Source organism: Pseudonaja textilis, chromosome 7 (genome assembly GCF_049901715.1).
Source record: "Pseudonaja textilis isolate UNSWEBS1 chromosome 7, rPseTex1.2, whole genome shotgun sequence".
Classification (NCBI taxonomy): Eukaryota; Metazoa; Chordata; class Lepidosauria; order Squamata; family Elapidae; genus Pseudonaja; species Pseudonaja textilis.
In genome coordinates this window covers 55,488,863-55,508,020 of record NC_141996.1, presented here as the reverse complement: position 1 = coordinate 55,508,020, position 19,158 = coordinate 55,488,863, and the positions used below count along the sequence as shown (strand labels likewise).

General features: G+C 35.5%; 1 protein-coding gene across 5 annotated transcripts in view; it reads right to left on the bottom strand.

The window, feature by feature from the left end:
* LOC148125348 (uncharacterized) overlaps nt 1-19,158 on the bottom strand; it is a 167,026-nt gene that overhangs the window by 21,741 nt on the left and 126,127 nt on the right. The window contains exons 4-5 of one of the 5 annotated variants that reach the window (XR_015744371.1): nt 12,661-12,808; nt 1,445-3,256 (exon numbers count right to left, since the gene is read on the bottom strand). The exons of 2 other annotated variants lie outside the window; for them this stretch is intronic. Coding sequence is in view for 2 of the 3 variants with exons in the window: in XM_087937689.1 (XP_087793815.1) it covers nt 5,957-6,018; nt 12,661-12,808 (210 nt within the window). In the remaining variant the exon portion in view is untranslated. 2 more of the 5 variants (XM_087937689.1, XM_087937688.1) reach the window with 2 other exon arrangements.

Below are 19,158 nucleotides of genomic sequence, written 5' to 3'. Positions count from 1 at the left end.
ATGCTTTAGAGCTGCAGCATATTCTTTTTACAGTCTCATTCTAATACTGAATTATCTGTGGAATGTTCACAATCCTAATCCACATTGTGTCCATAATTTCTTTCTAATTAGCTACCTAGCCACAGTAGGACTTTTCCTCTCATAACTGACAAGTTTGTGACAGAATTTGTAAAAAATGTCAGGGAGTATTTGTAAGACCTCAGATATTGCAGGGCTATACCTTTCAGCATCTTTAGCACAAAAATACTATATTTAAGGAGTGTTGTATTCCAGTATCTCAGTAGCGACTGGAAAATCACAGATCTCTATAGCAAGAGTGTTACAGACTTTGCGATACAAAGAACAAATATTCCAGAACCAGATTATTCTTCAGAAAATCTTCAGATCTAAAATTAGGAGTTTGGTGTCCCTGAGGTCCAAAAGGTTGGCGACCCCTGAACTATTGGATACCATCTCGATCTGGTAATTTATTTGCTTTCACTTGGTCGGTAAAGTGACCACCACTATTTTGTTCCAATAACCTTCTCTAAAATATCTGTTTTCTTTGAAAGCAGAAAGACAGAAGTGATTTATCTTCCCTGCAATCTTATTACTAATATTATTCATTTAATGCTCTTTTCATTTAACTTGCTCTCTAAATATTTTCCTATTAATAGGAAGTTGTCTATAATTTTTCATTATTGGCCTTAATCTTACAGGATACTTTTCTGAATCTAGCATTTCTTTGTAAATCTGGAGTTAGCCTCACAATACGCGCTATTTTGTTTCTCATCGAACTGCAGAAACTAGTGAAAATTTTCTGTTTGTTGTGCTCTCAAATGAAAAAAATGTATTAATAAGACAACAGGAATTCTTATTAAATCATACAGAACTTTCATTCTATCTTTCTGGAGCTTTTTTTAATTGTTTATTTTTTAACTTTGCATTTAAAAAACTCAATAAAGTTATATAAAAACAATAAATGTTCAGGAAAATGTTCTAATATGAAACTGAACACAAGGATTCTTCTGACAAATTGTATCAAAACTGTGCCAAAGGATAACATGACTACCAAATAAAATGACATTAATATAAATTGTAATTAAAAATAGGTTTAAAGAAAACATGGAATTTATTTCTTAAATTTAGAAATATAATTAAAATTTCTTTCCCATTTTACAATTTGTCAACTAGTATGCTCCCTCAATCACATTGATTTCTCCCCCTAGTTCTTTTCTTAGTTATAGTTTTACTTAATACTTGAATCCTAAGTGCATCAGTACATGACATATACCTTTTAGTTGGTGGGATGAAAAGTATCCAGATGTGGGTTTGCAAGTTGATATTCTTGATATTAAAGATTTTGACTGGCACAGAATATGGTAAATATACTTGGAGTAAGACTTGGCTTGACTGTGCATGTGTGATGACCCGGAGTGTAACAGAAACATAACAAAATCCAAAATGTAAATAAATGTCCTTTAATGGCTCCAACTTGGCCTCACTGTTCAATAATTCTCAGTTGGAGATAAAACGTACTCAAAAATAGTCTTCAAAAGAAAGCAATACAATCCGATCTTAATGAGCAGATAGAGGTGAAATAAAAAACCAAGTAAACTACAATGACGAAATTTCCACAGTGGACGTAATTACCAAATTTAAGGAGATAACAAGGCACAGTCTGTTGGAAGGACACCAACCAAGATAACTTCAGCCCAAAATAACAAATGCTTTGCTTCTGGCAATGCTGTGTTGTAATCGCCTCTCTTATATACTAGTCTCCCCAGCTGCAACCAATGAGGAAGATCATGGCCACTTCCTCTCTCGTAAGCCAAGTTGTTGCCTTCTCCGTTCCTCCCTGCATGTCCTAGGATGCAGAGGGGATGGGCCTGGTTCTTCCTCTGACTGCCCAGCCAGCCTCTGCCCTTCTCCCACCTCCTCCACAATCTCTGGAGCCACACTTCCACTCCCTGTCAGCTGTTCCTCCTCTCCCTCAGAGTCCAACTCTACCAAGGGCATGACAGCATGTACCCAGTGTTGGCCACTATTTACCCAAACTAACTAGTATTATTTCTTCTACTATACTTACTATTATAAAGTGCTGCATGCCATTTACTAAGACTAAATCTGGTAATCTAGAGCAGAGGTCCCCAACCCCCGATCCATGGACTGGCACATGTCCTCAACATGCCAGAAACCGGGCTGCGCAAACAAGTGAGGCCCCATCTGCAGGATACAGGCAGCAGGCGAAACCATGCCACCTCCGGTCTGCAGAAAAATCTCTCTCCATTGAATCTGTCCCTGATGCCCAAAACATTGGGGACCACTAACCTAAAGTACTCTTCTTAATAAAAAGCGTTATATAAAAGTTTTCGGTGACATAAGCAATGAGGAGAAACAGAGATAAATATTAATAGGAATTGTGCCATAAGTAAGTCTATAATGAAATAGAAATAGATACATTGTACAAATAAGAAAAACCAAAAGGATCTGTCAGAACAGCATGACAGTGGTCTAAACATATGAATGGAATTGATGAAAATGTGCATGGGAGTGAAGATATTTAATAAGGAATGAAAGGCTAACATGTTGGAAAGTATGAATTGGATGATCAAAATAGTTGTGAGATGCATGTGAAGGGAACACATAGGTTGGTGATAATTGCATGTCATATTCCGGTGAATAATGAATATGAGAGAACCAGAGATGAATGTTGAGAAAAAAAATCAATATTCTGAATGAATATAATATGTGTTAAAATATATATTCTGTTGGAGGAGGAATGCATGGTAGAATGACTGCAGGAAGAGAAAGTATGAGTCTTGTATTTAAAAAATATTAGAAGGTAAATTGTTCTTCCAACAGAATGAGTGAAAAGTGGACATAATGAGGAGGAATGTAGGAGTTACATGGAACAGAGACAAAATAACTACAGTACAAAATGATGCAGAGATGGATGGGGTTATGCTAGAAAGCATAAAAAAGAATGTTTGGATAATGATATCAAATATGAATGAAGGCAAAATGACTAAAAGAAAGTTTGCTGTTAAAATAATGACACACTTTGGATTAGAAGAAATAAGACAATTCAGAGCAAAATTAAATCCTCAAGTATCACTTCCAGTAACTCTAAATCAGCTACATCTTTTATTGGGTCCTCCCAGATGACTTCCACCACTTCAGAGTGATCTTGGAAAAGGTACAATTGGGTTAACATGTGCCCATCAAGTGGCTACATGTGCACCTCTGCATACTCCGTTAACTTTTCTCTTTGAATCTAAAATATCGAATAGAATTCTTTATTGGCCAAGTGTGATTGGACACACAAGGAATTTGTCTTGGTGCAAATGCTCTCAGTGTACATAAAAGAAAAGATACATTTGTCAACTGTCAAGAATCATAAGGTACATCATTTAATAAGTCATAGGGTACAATAAACAATCAAATCATACTAGGAAACAGTCAATTTAAATTGTTAGGATACAAGCAACAAGGTTACAATCATACAGTCATAAGTGGGAGGAGATGTGTGAAAGGAAGGATGGGAGGATTAATAGTAATAGTTCCAGAGAGAGGAAAAAAAACAATTCAGTTTAAAACAGGCAGTGAAAATGCAGGGTGATTTTAATAAAAAAGCAAAAATTGTGTGGAAAACAGCTAAAAACAGCTAAACAAATGGCCTCCAGCAGAGTGCATGAGATGAGAATAAAAGTAAGGATAAGAAACTAAAGTAAGGAAATGCTAGAAAGAATACTTTAGAAGTTTATGTAGGAATTATAGTTATATATAGAAGAATGGAATTAAAATGATTTTTTTCAAAATAATTTTTTTATTAATATATACATAAAAAGAAAGAGCAACGTGTTCAAAATCCATATATAGTGTGTTGCCTGGTTACATTTCTTGGAGTAATATTTGTCATAATCATAGTAATAGTCTTCGCTAATGACAATTTCATGATAACAGTGCTTTTCCCTCATAACATTGATACATAATACTAAGCAAAACTAATCAAAATTAATCACAATAAGTTACAATAAACAACCCTGATCATGAGATTAATCTTTCTGTTGTAATCCTTGAATTTCTAACTGTTTATCTTATTTAACCAATAATAGAACAGATTTCATACCTCAAAATATTCAGTGTCTTCCTTTTCTTTAATTTCAAATGTTGTTCATTTCCGCACATTCTAATTTTTTGTTATTATCTTTTCTTCTGTGGGGATCTCCAATGTTGTGTAGACATGATTCTGGTCACTGTTAACACATATACTATTAAATATGCATTTCTCTTACTATATTTATCCGGTATGATGCCCAACAGGAATATTTCTGGTTTTAAATCTATATGTTCGCTTATCATTTTTTCTAGCCAGGTGTGTATATTAGTCCAGTATTTTTTTGCTTTTGAACATGTCCACTACATGTGATAATATGTGCCCGGAATTTGGTTGCACTTCCAGTACTTGGCAGACATATCTTTAAACATTCTGGCTAATCTTGCTGGTGGGAAATGCCATCATCTATAAAACATTTTGTATAAATTTTCTTTTTATGCAGTAAACAATGTCAATTTATAGTTTCTGTTCCTCAGCTTTTGCCATTTGTCCAATGCCATGGAATACCCAAAATTTTTAGCCCATGCTATCATAGTTTCTTTTACTTGCTCCTCTTCCATTCTAATAGTTAATAAGTAGTTATAGAATTTTTTAATGTTTATCCTCTGGTCCTGTTACGAATTTGATCCAATCTGTTGGGATTCTGTTTTATAAAACCATATTGTTAGGAATGTAAGTCACCTAACAGCTATTTGGATTGGAAATATATAAACCAGGATAGACATTTTAATACTGTATCTTTAAGAAAATGCAAAAACTGCAATTGGGTGTGGTTTCTCAAATGGTCATAAGATGGAGCCAGAAGCCTAGGTTGTTAGGAGTGTGTATTTGAGTCTCAGTGGGTTTCTGTTCCTTTCTGTTGGAGAGTGTTGCCGTTCCTCCTAATGACTGTTACTGAACTGTTTTTTTGATACTGGACTTTGATATTTGGATTATCCCTGAACTGAACACTGACTGTTTTACCTGTGAATGACTTGGACTGCTTATCGTGAACTGTGCTTAAATGTTTATTGGAAGTAAAAACTTACATTTACTGTATAGTGTATCTGTGTGCTGTGTTATTCACTTCTCTCACTATGTCTCCCTGTATGTGCTCATTCTCCTAATGGGGAATTACCTCAACACGGGTTATGGGCCCAGGCCATACCAGGCTCAGATAACTGAGAGTTGGTGTGAATGCACAGTACTGTATACAGACAGCTGTTTACTGTTTAATTGTGGGTTAGTATCCTGGTAAAGATGGCACAAGACACTTCAACAAGTCTATCACTGATAACCCAGTTGGATGGAACAAACTATGTTTCCTGATCTATGAAGTGCAGTCTACTTCTGCGTAGAGAAGATTTATGGAATGTAGTTCAAGACCCACCAGATGTAAATGCTTGGGATCCAGAAAATGAGGATGATGCCAAGAAGCTTGCTGACTTTGTATAATTGGACTAACACTAAGTGACCAGCAGCTAGTTCATATTTGTGGAGAAGAGTCTGCTGCTAGGTGTTGGGAGAATTTGAAAAGGATTTATGTTTGTGACAGTGTAGGTGCACACATGCATCTTACACGTAAACTGTTTAGAGCATGTCTTCTGAAAGGTGGAGATATGTTAGCTCATTTAAACTTCATGAAAAGAACTTTTCAAGAGCTACATGAAAAGGAACTGATATTTTCAGAACTGCATCAAGTTTATATCATTCTTTCCTCATTGGATGAAAGTTATGATGATTATATCTTCACTGGAAGTCCTGACCAGAGATGAACTGACATTGACTGACATAACTGGAAGCTTGTTAGAAGAAGCAAGGAGACGACTGGATAGGGACCAACTGAGGAAGGAACAACCACAAGAAGAGGATTTGTCTTCAACTGCCTGTACTGTTAGGAAATGTTTTTCTTGTGGGGCTAGGTGACATATAGCTAGATTCTGTAAGAAGGGAAAACAACAGAATACTGACAATCACCAGAAGGCTAAAAAGAATGTTAGTTTAGCTATGTCTAGCAATTCAACTGTAAACCATGAATTGTGGGTTGTTGATAGTGGAGCATCGCAATGCATTACTAAAGATAGAAAGAAGTTTGTAAAGATGTCCACGAGTAAACATGTATCATTGGCAAATGGATGGAAGATGAAAGCTTCTGGTAAAAGTACTGCTTATTGTTCTTGTGTAAATGAACATTTAACTATGTTATATGTACCTAAACTAAAATTTAATTTATTATCAGTAAGGGCTTTAGTTAATATTGGTTATGTAGTAACCTTTAGGGGAGATAACTGTATAATAGAGAAAGAGGGTAAAAGTGTTACTGCTACTTTAGAGAATGATTTGTGATACATGATGACCAGTTGAAGATTGGTAACTCAGTTTATAACAATGTTAAGCCACATGATGAATGTATACATTTACTGCATAGATGTCTAGGGCACATTAATTTCAAAATGCTTAAACTGTTGAATTGTCAGAGGGAGTAAAATTGAAACCCTGTAGCAAGTATTTAAACTGTAATGCCTGTAGCCAAGAGAAGAGCAAGGTTACTCCTGCAAACAGACTTAATGGTTTTAAGGCCAAAGAACCTTTAGAGGTTGTTTTTGCTGACATAATTGGTCCTAAGAAACCTAGTTTGGGAGGTGCCTGCTATATTTTGAGTATTATGGACCATTACTCACGGTACGCTTTCTGCTATCTCATGAAAAACAAAACAGAAACATTCCAACATTTCTTTAACTGGCTAAGGTTTGCAGAGAGAAAAATGAAAAGTAAAGTAATTACTTTAGTTACTGATAATGGGACTGAGTTTGTTAACAAGAGATTCCAAACAATGCTGAAATTGGCTGGTGTTGAGCATAAACGTTCTGCATCTTACAGACCACAACATAACTCGTTTGTAGAACAAAGAGGGCAAACATTACAAGCCATAGCTCGCACTATGTTATCTGATTCAGGTTTGCCTGAAACACTGGGGTGAGGCCATAATGTGTAGTAACCATGTTTTAAACAATGTTGTTAACACAACAACTGGTGAATTGCCATTCACTCGTTGGCATGGCAGGAAGCCAAATTTAAGTTATCTACACACATTTGGAGCTCCAGTATGGGTGCATATTCCCTCACAAGTAAGACTGAAAGGGCAACATAGAGCTAAGAAGTTATTTTTTGTGGGTTACGAGGCCAACCATAGATCATTTAGATTCTGGGATCCAGGCACAGCTCATGTGTATTGTAGTGCTAGTGCAAAATTTCTTGAGCACGTTGGTTGGGATAAACTGGAACAGGAATCCAGCAATGATATTATTATTGACACCCAAATAGTCCCTACAGATAGAAGAAGTAAACCACGAATAGCCATTAAAGAGGAAGAACAGGCACAGGAGGAAGTAGTAGAACAGGCACAGGAAGAGGTAGAAGAACAGGAGCAGGTGGCACAGGAAAGTCCACCAGTTAGCCCTGTATTACCAAGACGTTCAACCCGAGTAACATGCAGGCTAGTGTTGTATGCCAAGTGAATACAGTTCCAAGTAACTATAGTGAACTAAAACTGTATCCTGCTAAAGATCAGGCTGCTTGGCAGGTAGCAATGGATAAGGAACTGGAATCATTAAAAAAGTTGGAGGTATACGAAAATGTTAAGTTGCCGCCAGGTAAACATGCCATAGGATGTAAATGGATTTATAAACTGAAGACAGGTGTAGATGGGACTGTTTCCCATAAAGGTTAGTAGCAGAAGGGTTCAATCAGACAGCAAACGACTACAATGAGGTGTTTCACCTAGACTGAAGACTACTACATTAAGGACAGCATTAGTATGGGCAGCTAAGGAGAAATATATTATAACTCATTTGGATGTAAAGACAGCATGTTTGCATGCACTGTTGCAACACACTATTTATTTAAATAAACCTTTAGGTATAAAAAAATGATAATACAACTGATTGTTGGAGATTGAAAAAGAGTCTTTATGGTTTGAAGCAATCAGGATATGGGTGGAACCAATGTATAGTTAAAGAATTAACTAAGATAGGTTTTGTAGCTGGCATGGCTGATCCATGTTTGTTTAAGAGAGAAAGTAATGGTATAATTTCATTGTTGCTATTATTTACTGATGACATAGCATTAATCACTAAAACTGAACAAGAAGCTGCTAAAATAATCTCACTGTTAGAAAAGAAATTTAAGATAAAACAGTTAGGAGAAATCAAACAATATCTTGGTTTAAAGATAGATAGAACTATGGGAGGATACAAAATCTCACAAGCAGATAAAATTAACCAATTGCTAAAAAGTTTTAAAATGGAACTTTGTAAACCGGCTAAAACACCGATGAGCCAGGAGTTTTGCCATAGTGATGTTCAAAGTCCTATTTTTGATAAGAACATTTATCAGTCCTCGATTGGTAATTTATCTTATCTCAGTAATTGGTCAAGGCCAGATATTGCATAGTGTTAATCAATTAGGGAGATTTAACACTGAGCCAACTGAATGGCATTGGCAAGCTGCTAAGCGTGTGTTAAGATATCTGAAACAAACAATGCATTAGGCATTGTATTTGGAGCCTAAAGATGAACTGAATTTAACTGCATATGTTGATGCAAGTTTTGCTACAGACATAAATACATGAAAATTTTGGTATCTTTATGGTATCTAGATTGTATCTGTGCATGGGGCCACCACGTTAAACTTATCCCTTGGTTATTCAATTCCTGTTTGTTTTTCAATTCCCCCTTCTCATTTAGAATATCTTTATATCTTATAATTTTTCCTGTGTCCATCACATTTGGGTGTGTTAGTGCCTACATTGTGGAGACCCAGTCTGGTATTTTCAGGTAGTGTTTTTCCTTGTTTTTTGCCCATATTGAGAGTAGGACATTCCTAATGTTGTGTCCCTGGAAGTATTTATGTGCTTCATATTTCTCATACCATAGAAAGGCATGCCACCCCAGTTGTAAGTCATGTCCCTCCAGTACAAGTAATCATCTATGTCACAGAGTTATCCATTTTTTTAGCCAGGTAAGGGCAGCTGCTTGATAATATAGTTCCCAGTTTGGCAACCCAAAATCTCCTCTATTGATAGAGTCTTGCATTAATTTCAACCTGAGTCTTTCCTTTCTGCCTTGCCATATAAATTTAGTTACCATTATATTTAATTCCTCAAAATATTTCCTTTCTAGTTTTATTGAGATTGTTTGGAACAAGAGCAACAGTCTCAGTAAGATATTCATTTTAATGGTGGCTATTCTTCCTAACAGTGATAATTGCATGTTTCTCAACTTTTCCAGTTCCAATTTAATTTGCCATGTTACTTTTAAATAGTTGTCTTCTATTATGGTTACACATCTCACTGATAGATGTACTCCCAAGTATTTTACCTTTTTAACTATTTGAATGTCTATCTTTTCCATTAAGTCTTTTTTTCTGTTCCTTTGTAAGGTTTTTAATTAAGACTTTAGTTTTCTCTTTATTTTCAATCCTACAATGTCACCATAGTCTTCTATTTTCTGTATTAGTTTGGGTCCCATTTCTTGCAGTTCTTCTATAATAAACACCAAATTGTAATTTGTATTGTTCTTTTTTAAATCTCCATGCCTTTTATATTTATGTCTTGGTGGATGTTTCTAAAGTTAGCTTGAAGTTAGCACTTCCAGAGTTAAAATAAATAATAAGGGGGACAATGGGCATCCTTGATTTGTGCCTCTTTTAATATTAATATTCTGTTGTGTCCCCATTCACAAATACTTTTGCAGTCTGTTTTGTATATGTTGCCTTGATCATATTGATGAATTTCCACCCAAATTCCATATATTTTAGCTGCAGTATCATGAATCGCCAGTTTTCATTGCTTTCTGTGTGTCCAAAAACATCAATGCCATTTGTTTTTCTGGGTGTGCTTCGTAATATTCCAGTGTTCAGAATTATTCTCATGTTGTTTTTGATTCATCTATTTGGCAGGAAGCCGTTCTGGTCTGGATGTATACATTCATTCAGAAATCTCTTCAGTCTTTCAGCTATTATTGATGTATAGATTTTATAATCCACATTTAAGAGTGAGATGGATCTATAGTTTTTAATCTGAGATAAGTCTACATCTTCTTTTGGTATGAGGGTGATATTTGCTTCCATCCAGGATTGTGGTATCTTAGATTTTAGTAAGACTTCATTGTAAACTTCCAGTAGTCCCAGTCCCAGTAATTGTTTATAGAGTTCTGCCAGTAAACCACCTGGTCCTGGAGTTTTATTCTTCTTCTGTCTCTTGATTGCCTCTGTTAATTCAAACATTGTTATCCTTTCATTTAGTGTAGTGGAAACCCAGCCTCTTCTAAATATTGTTTTATTTTGTCCTCAGATAGTTTCTCTTGATCATATAGATTTTCATAGTAGTTCTGGATTATTATTTTTTGCTGTCATTTTGGTGCTGTAGTACATCTTTCTTGTCTATCAAGCTTTGTATCTGTTTTTTTCTTTTTCTAATTTATATAACAACCATCTTCCTGGTTTATTGGCATTTTCAAAAAAGTTGTTTTATATTCTTGATTTTACGTTCTAGTTCTTTTTCGAGTAGGGCCAGTTTGTGTTTTATTATTTCCATTTGGTTTTTGAGCTTCTTTTTTTGTGGTTTTTCCTGTAATTCCACTTCTAATCTGTTCTATTCTCCTACTAATGTTTTTTTTGCTGTTGTTTATTTTCTTTATTTTTCCTTCCTGTATGAAATAGCTAGCCCTCAGAGGTATGCCTTCGCGGTTTCCCATAAGTTTTGTAGTGAGGTCTCTTCCTTTTTATTTTCTTTGAAGAAGAATGTCCTTTCTTTTTCTATTGTTTGTATGAATTCCTTGTCTTTTAATATGGATTGTTGAACATCCATCTCCCTTTTTTCTTGTATCCTTTCCATTTAATCCTGACTGAGTTGTGGTCTGCTCATGTATTTGGTTCTATTTCTATTTCCTGTATGTTGGTGCTTAATTCTGGTGTCATCCATGCCATGTCTATCCTTGACCAGGATTGGTGACTATTCAAGTAGTATGTATATTGACTTTTCTCCAGGTTTCTTTCTCTCCATGTGTCTTGGATGTTCATTTCCTTCGCCAGTTTAAAGAAATTTTTGGTAAAAAATTTCCTTGCTTTTTATTTTACTGCTTCTGTAATCTAGTTTTACACCTGTAATTGCATTAAAATCTATTAAGCCAAGGGTCCTCAAACTTGGCAACTTTGAGACTTGTGGACTTCAACTCCCAGAATTCCTCAGCCAGCAAACCTTGGGATTGGAATTGGCAGTGACTTTAAAGTGAGAGAAGAATTTGGAAAAGGTGAAGAATTTAATTTTTAAAAAGAATCAAATGGAAGGGAAATAATTCAAAGGAATTTTTTTTACAAAAAAGAATCTATAAAATTAGAATTTGTGATTGTACAGGATTTGGCAACAGATAGGCATTAAATAAATGCTGTAATTGATTCTGGAAAAAAGAATATAATAACTAATTTTTGGAAACATTGATAAATTTGATAAAAGGCTAAAAAATAGTAAAAAAAAAAGGGAAAGTGGAACTGATTTAAGAGTGCCACCTGTTATTAAAAGAAAAAATCCTGTAGATCCCTAACACTTGAACTATTCAAAGCAGAAATTAAAGGAAAATAAAAGGAGCAATATTGTTATAAGACCCCAGAAAACTGGAATATTGAATGCAAACTGGTGGAGGAATATACGAAGATCCCCCCCTTGGATTTGGATCAGTGAAATAGCTTGATGGACTCTGCGATATAAAGACTGTTGGATATTGGGTTTACCGACAAAAAAAAGGAGGGGGGGGAACGTTGGTTCAAAGACTGTAGGGCAATCGGAGAATTGGATAATTGGACATAAAAATAAAACAGACAATATAAAAATGAGTGGAATATGTAGAGAAATGGTGTCAGAATTACAAACTATAAGTGTTGAATGGAAGCGTTATGGAATTATTGAGTAAAATACAGAATATGGAAGATTTGGAGATGACCATGCAAATTATAGAAGGAAGATGGGACACACAGGCAGCGGAGGAGCCGAACAGATGAGAAAACAACAAAATAGAGCAGATGGAGCAACAAAAAATGTGAAAGGATAAAAAAGAAATAAAATATAAAATGTTAATGATCGATGTAATAAACTACATTGAGAGTTAAGTAACAGAGAAGGGAAATTTAAAGAAAGGTTTTTGGAAGGAATAGAGCAAAATCAGACAACTGGGAAAAGAAATAGTGGAGCATAATAGAAAAAAGAGGAATGAGCAAGAGAAAGGGTCAAAAAATGATAGAAAATAAGAAGAAAATAACTATCACTGCAGGGAGAGTAAGAGATAATGGGTAAAGAGTGGAAGGATAGAGATTCCACATGAGGAAGTGTATTAATAGTTAAAAATGTATAATGATTAACTTTGATAAATTTGAAATTATTTATCACTAAAGATATAGAATAAATACAAGGTTTAATTATTTTAAATGGAATAAACATAAAATTAAGACCTTATGTCATGTGAAATTTTAGGGGGGAAATATATATGTCATGCCCAGCTTTGGTCAGGCATGACACCTCTGCGACGTACCAAGTAGTTCACAGCTGGAGGAGCCAGCTGACTTGGGGACGTTCAGACTGTACGAGATGGCATAGACGGATGACATCGGCAGGATGACACCTTGGGTAGCCACGATGCGATGCCCAGCTGATGGAGAAGATACCAGGGCTCCTGGCTGCTAATAAGAAAATGGAACTGTTTGAGGATCGAGAGATGTCATTGGTGGATAGTTGTGAAAATGGTAGTGTTAGAGCAGTGGTGGGCTCAATATAATGGTCATACAGAGGGATACTGGATGTTAGCTTCCCGGGGTGGGGCCAGATATTGGAATTGGGGTAATTATTGCAATGGATAAATGGAGCTCTGAGTTGGTAGATGCTCAGAGCTGACTTTAAACAGATATCTCATTACTGCTTGTTGTCTCTATCTGCGAAGGAATAAAAAACCTCTTGCCAGCTTGTATGGACTTGATCATTGTTATTACTTTGTTGGAAAGGCTGACCAAAGAGTGGCTGGTATATATACATACAATGAATGGTAACAGATAAAAATAAGTGTACTATTATTAGAATGTATAATCCATTAAATTAATTTCAAGATGGAAATTATGAGTTGTGTATTGGAATGAGATAGAGTGGGATTTTGTATTAAAAACATAATAGTGGCATAACTAACACTAAAAAGGGGACAAATACTGGAAAATATAATTTATGAATGATTATCTGAATGATGATTTGTCAAAACTTGCAAATATGACTATTAAGAGAATACACATTAAAATATTGAGAATAGATTGATATAAAGCAATATGAGAATTTTGAATGATAAAAAATTGATAACATGCTAAAATATTAATTTCAGTAAGAAAAGTAATAGTATGAATATGGATATCGATATGCTTGTTTTTGAAATGTTAAATGATTTGTTAAATTTTCCAAATATGACTATTAAGAGAATTTACATTAAAAATATTGAAAATATAGAGATTGATATAAAGCAATGTATGAGAATACTGAATGAAAACATTGAAAACATGTAATAATATGGCAATTAAGAGAATTTGTATTAAAAATGATATTAAGAAATTAAGAGATTGATAGTATCTCTATCCACCATAGTTTCCTTCTTCGTAAAATGAAACAATGTGAGATGAATGATGCCACTACCAGATGGGACTCACAGGTGGTTAAGCAAACATACCCAGCATCTGGTCTTTAATGAGTATGTGCCTACATGGAGGGAAAGACATAGTGAGGTTCCTCAGAGTTCTATCCTTGGCCTAGTGCTCTGCAAAATTTTCATAATTTAGATGATGAGATGCTCAACAAATTTGCAGATGACAGAAAGCTGCAAAGAAGCAAAAACAAACTAAAGAATCAAAAAGCTCTTGATAGACTTGAACATTGGATCCTATCTAAAAATTCAACTGTAAAAAACCTAACTTTTTCTTTTGGTGGGGCATGTAATTTAAGCCAGAAAAACAAAAAGTTGTAAGTACAAGATAGGTGGCACATGGCTTGACAGTAATATGAGAAGAATCTCAATATCCTGGTAGATCACAGGTTCAACATGGGCCAGCATTGTGCTACAACTGCCAAAAAAGCCAATACAATGAAGAAAGGTATAGTACTGAGATTGTTGTAGAGCGGCGGAGATATGAGGCTGAGCCAGAGTGAACGTTTTAAAGGCTTTATTCTTCCGAATAAAGGGTTGCCGCGTCTGCCAGGCTAACTCGGCAGATCAGCTGGCGGCAACAGCTGATACCGTTTGACAGCTCCCTTTTATAGCCGGCTGTCAAACGGTATCAGCCAATGGGAGCGGTCGGCGCTCCCGCTCGAACAGCGGACCTGGTTGGGAACTCCAACCAGTCCTATAGACACAACAGAGATCATGGGAAGTGATAATTCTATTCTGTGCTGCACTATCAAGGCCACAAGCAGAAAAGAGCAACAAAGATAGTGAAGTGCTTACAGTAGATCTAAATCCTATTAAGAATGATTAAAGAAACTGAGTATGTTTTGCCTAAAGCTAAGGAGACACTTAATAGGAGTTTGCAAATACCTGAGTTGCTGTTACTGAAAAGACAGATTCCTCTTCATGCCCTAGCCTAGAAAAAAGATCTGATGGATGGAAGCTTTGCGGAAGATTCAAACTGAAAACAAAGAAGAATTTTCTATCTGTAAGAGTTTATAATCAATGAAACAACCTACCTCCTGGAGTAATGGATTCTCCAGCTGAAGCAAAAATTGGACAACTATTTGCTAGTAACAAGAAGTTACTCTGCTACAGCCCATGGGGACAATTAACTGCCAAGTTTATGTATGTTCAAAAGGCAATAATTTTAATTTATTTCATTTACCTCATGAACTGTTTAAATTATTTCAGGGTAGGGTATTTAATGTAATTTGTATTTATTGTATGCTATTTGTAACATTTTGATGAAAAGTTATATGTCACATTACTATCTATGAACAATTTGTTTAGTGCTTGGAGATTTCACGAAGATATCAATAAGGAACATCATAAATTGGGGGTGGAGGTAAATAATAATTTTAAATCAATACATACAATTATGTGGAATGTAACATAAAAATCAACACAATGCAGTCACTGTACCCAGATACCTCGATGTATCATTTTGAAAGTTACCATTCACTGCAGACTACAACTTTCACATTGCAATTGGATCTATTTGTCAATATTTTTTTTCCCGTTCAAGCATGTCCAATTTTCAGACATTGCCTGGAGTCCCTGTGGTTTTCTTGGCAAGTTTTTCACAAATAGTTTGCCATTGCCTCCTTCTGAAGATTGAGAATGAGCAACTGGGCCAAGGTCACCCAGCTGGCTTTGTGCCTGACTAGAATTCACTGTCTCCCGGTTTTTAGCTTGATGCCTTAACTACGCCACTCTTCTCTTTATTCATTCTGTTGCATTAAGGAAACACCCTTGCAAATAAAAGTGTCTTCCCACAACAATGAATACCAAGTAGAGCCATTATATCTTATATAAAGAAGACATAACTTAAAAATGACTTAGCAAAATCTCAGCAAAAGCTGAAACCCACCAGTTAATGTGCTTGGGTAAAAATCAGCTGCAAATATATTTTTTAAATAACATGGACTGATCTTTGTATATGCTCCAAACTTGAAAAGGGTCATTTTATGGATCTCGTTATAGACTGCTGAAAGAGAATGTCAGGCAATACAGAAGGCACACTTTAGAGAACAGCTCATATTTCTTGGACAGATATATCATTGAATGAATCAACCAGAGTTCTCACTCAAGATACAAACAATCAGATCTAAACTATGCGAAGTCCTACCTCTCTCCAATTCTGGGAAAGACGGAAGGAAAGAGATGAAGTTAAACAGCAGCAAGGTGGCAGACTGAGTTATATATAGTAGTGATGAATGCACCACAGAAGTGAAGAAACATGTTAGGGAATATCTATATAGCCGCTAAGAGTCGACAATGGCTTGATGGCATGTAATCATCAGCACAGAAATGCACTTCTGAGCCATACGTAAATTTCTGGGTGCCAATGATTTGATAACTCATCTGTAACAGCCCATTCACCTTGCTGCTGTTTGTCCTTTTTTCTTCTGTCCTTCTTGGCATTACAGACTTCTCCAGAAAGTTAAATGAATGTCTCCACTACTGACTAAAAACATTTTCCACCCATCCCTGAGATGGCAGAAAATCTAGGTACAAAATTTGTTACCCTGTTACTGATCCGTTTTCTGCCTTTATATACTCGGTCAACTGCCAGTTACATGACTGCCCTGCAAAGGGATGGGTGACAGATTTTACTTCTTCTGTGTTAGCCCCACCTTATGGAATGCTGTCCCCAGAAGCAGTCCAGCCCCCACTTTGCTGCAATTGTGTAAAGAAGTAAGAGCTGTTTTAGTGAAATTGGCTTTGGGCCCGAACAAATAGGCTGCAGTCTTTCTAGATTTTTCTTTTTTAAATAGTCCTTTGGGTTTATAATTTCATTGATTTGGTTTGTTTGATGATGTACACTTCCCAAAATCCTGGGACTAGATCATAAGATTTATGAAATAAATAAAAATGAATCTTGAGGCCGATGAAACCCCTGGGTGCTCTAACAGTAAGTGGGGAATGCTATTTTAATATTGATATAGCTAACAACTTAAAGCTGTTCTACTAAGGAGCTGAACAAAGTAAGTTAATGTCATGGAAACAAGGGGAAAATTGATTTCTTAAGGAATACTATGTGCAGTACCAGTCTGTAGCACTTAGAAAGGATGTAGCAGATATTGGTATGATTCCTAATTACAATTAAGCTAAAAGAACGAAAGGCTCTGCTCTTTCACACGTGCATTGTGACATTGTAGATAAGGATACAAAGTGAAGAACTTAAATCAGACATTTCATCACTTACTGTATTCCTGTGGACATCTATGGCAACAGCTGTAAATACGAAGAGACTAGCAAGAAAAGGCTAAAATATTTGGGATTCTAACTGGAAATCACAGACTAACTGGGAGCAGACATTATCACTTTGTACAAAATCATACATGGTATGAAAACGAATGGGAAAGAGGAAGCATTTTTTCTTTTAAAATACTAGGGACAGAAATAATCCAATGAAACTATCTGGAAGGAGATTGGAATCCCCCCCCCCCCACCAGTGTACTTCTTGAGTGGAAGTTAACCTAAGTTTTATGTAACAGTTGCAATACACATCTGAGTCTTTAACCTTTCCTTTTTTTGTATTTGGTTTTGTGTTTCTCATTTTGATTTTTAGGATGCATTATTGTGTCCATTCACTTTCTACTTTTTAAAAAAAGAACTAGCCAATTTTTTTTTAAAAAAAAATGTTTAAATTGAAGATGGGGAGAAAAACCCAATTCACACAACAGAGCAGGCCATCATACAATATCTATAAAAAATAAAGTATGTACATAGTGACTATAATTACCTAATTATATTACCTAATTTACTGATGGTAAATTCCAGTGATCATGTAATAATTGCTTGCACTCAGTTACAAGTACTCTTTGATTTATGTTCACAATCGAAATGGAAAATTTATAGTTAAATGGTGCTTTAAAATTGGAAGATGAAATTTGTCCACAGAATCAATAAGGATGACAATATAGGTACTCCTTGATTTACTAGAATTTTATTTAGCGAACTTACACCACCACTGAAGAAAGTGTCTTTTACAACTAGCCCTCACACTCATCACAGCATTCCCATAATATCAAAATTCAATCATTTGGCAAACCAGCGTGTATTTATGATGGTTGCATTGTCCTGGGATCATGATTTGTGACCTTCAGAGCTGGCTTCTGACAAGCAAAGTCTATCGGAGAAAGACTGATTTACTTAATGACTGCATGATTCATTTAATGACCCATGATGATTCACTTTACAGCAAAAAATGTCATAAAATTCAATTACTACCTTGCTTACCAATGGAGTTTTGGTCCCAATTGTGGACATTAGTTGAGATCTATCTGTAGCTATAAATGCAAATTGGATTTATGTATCTGCTATTCCTAACCTGAACAAAATGCTACTGGTGAAAAAAAAGCAGAGGCATATGTAAAGAAGGAATTGTAACAATAATTCTTCAGTGACCCTTACAAAGTGGCTACATTCATGCTGAGGCATATTTTTTAAAAATCCAATTTCCAGGTAACATGTGCTCTAAAAGAATTGATCTTGATTTAATCCTAAGTGATTATCATGGTTTGGTGAGAGATGTGTTGTAGGTCTGATAGGAAACAGTGAGTGTAATGCTATCACATTTAGTACACATGCAACTGGGAATTCACCAGAAGGAGCCAAAGTTCTACATTTGTTTGTGCAAGGGAAAACTTCTCAGTATTAGTGGATAATAAAAGGGCCTGAAATGAAAAGTCAAGAAAGTAAAATATATTCATGATTCCTAGCTATTATATAAAAAGATGCTAACTGAAGCTCATCTGGAATGCCTCCATATGTATGAAAAGGTCAGCAAACTCAAGGAAGAGACTAACATAGCTCTCCAAAAGCATCCAGGAAGCTGTAAAAATTAACAAGGCTTCTGTCAAGTAACAAAAATAAAATGTATGATGAATTAACACAAGAAAAAAGTTAGAAGTGTAAGGCATTATGTGCTTTAAATGTGTTGCATTGTCACTTGCTTGAGATGGCCAGTTATAAAAATTGAATAAATAAATAACTGAAACAAAAAACCAACCCGGGGAATAATTGGCCTATAATAAAGAAGTGAAAAGGGATGGACATACCGTACACTTCAGAGAACATTTTAAGAGAATACATAAGAAGAAATTACTGAGCCCTAATGGCACTCTCCCAAAAGTTTTTTTTAAAGAATGCAACTATGAAACTACTGACATCCTAGGAAAGTGCTTCTCAATCTCAGAAACTTTAAGAAGTGTGGATTCAATTCCCAGAATTTCCCAGCTTGCATGTTTAAGATGATCCTAAAACTAGGTACAATTACTAGATGGTGGCCAACATGATACAAATTTTCTCAGTGGGGAAAAATGGAAT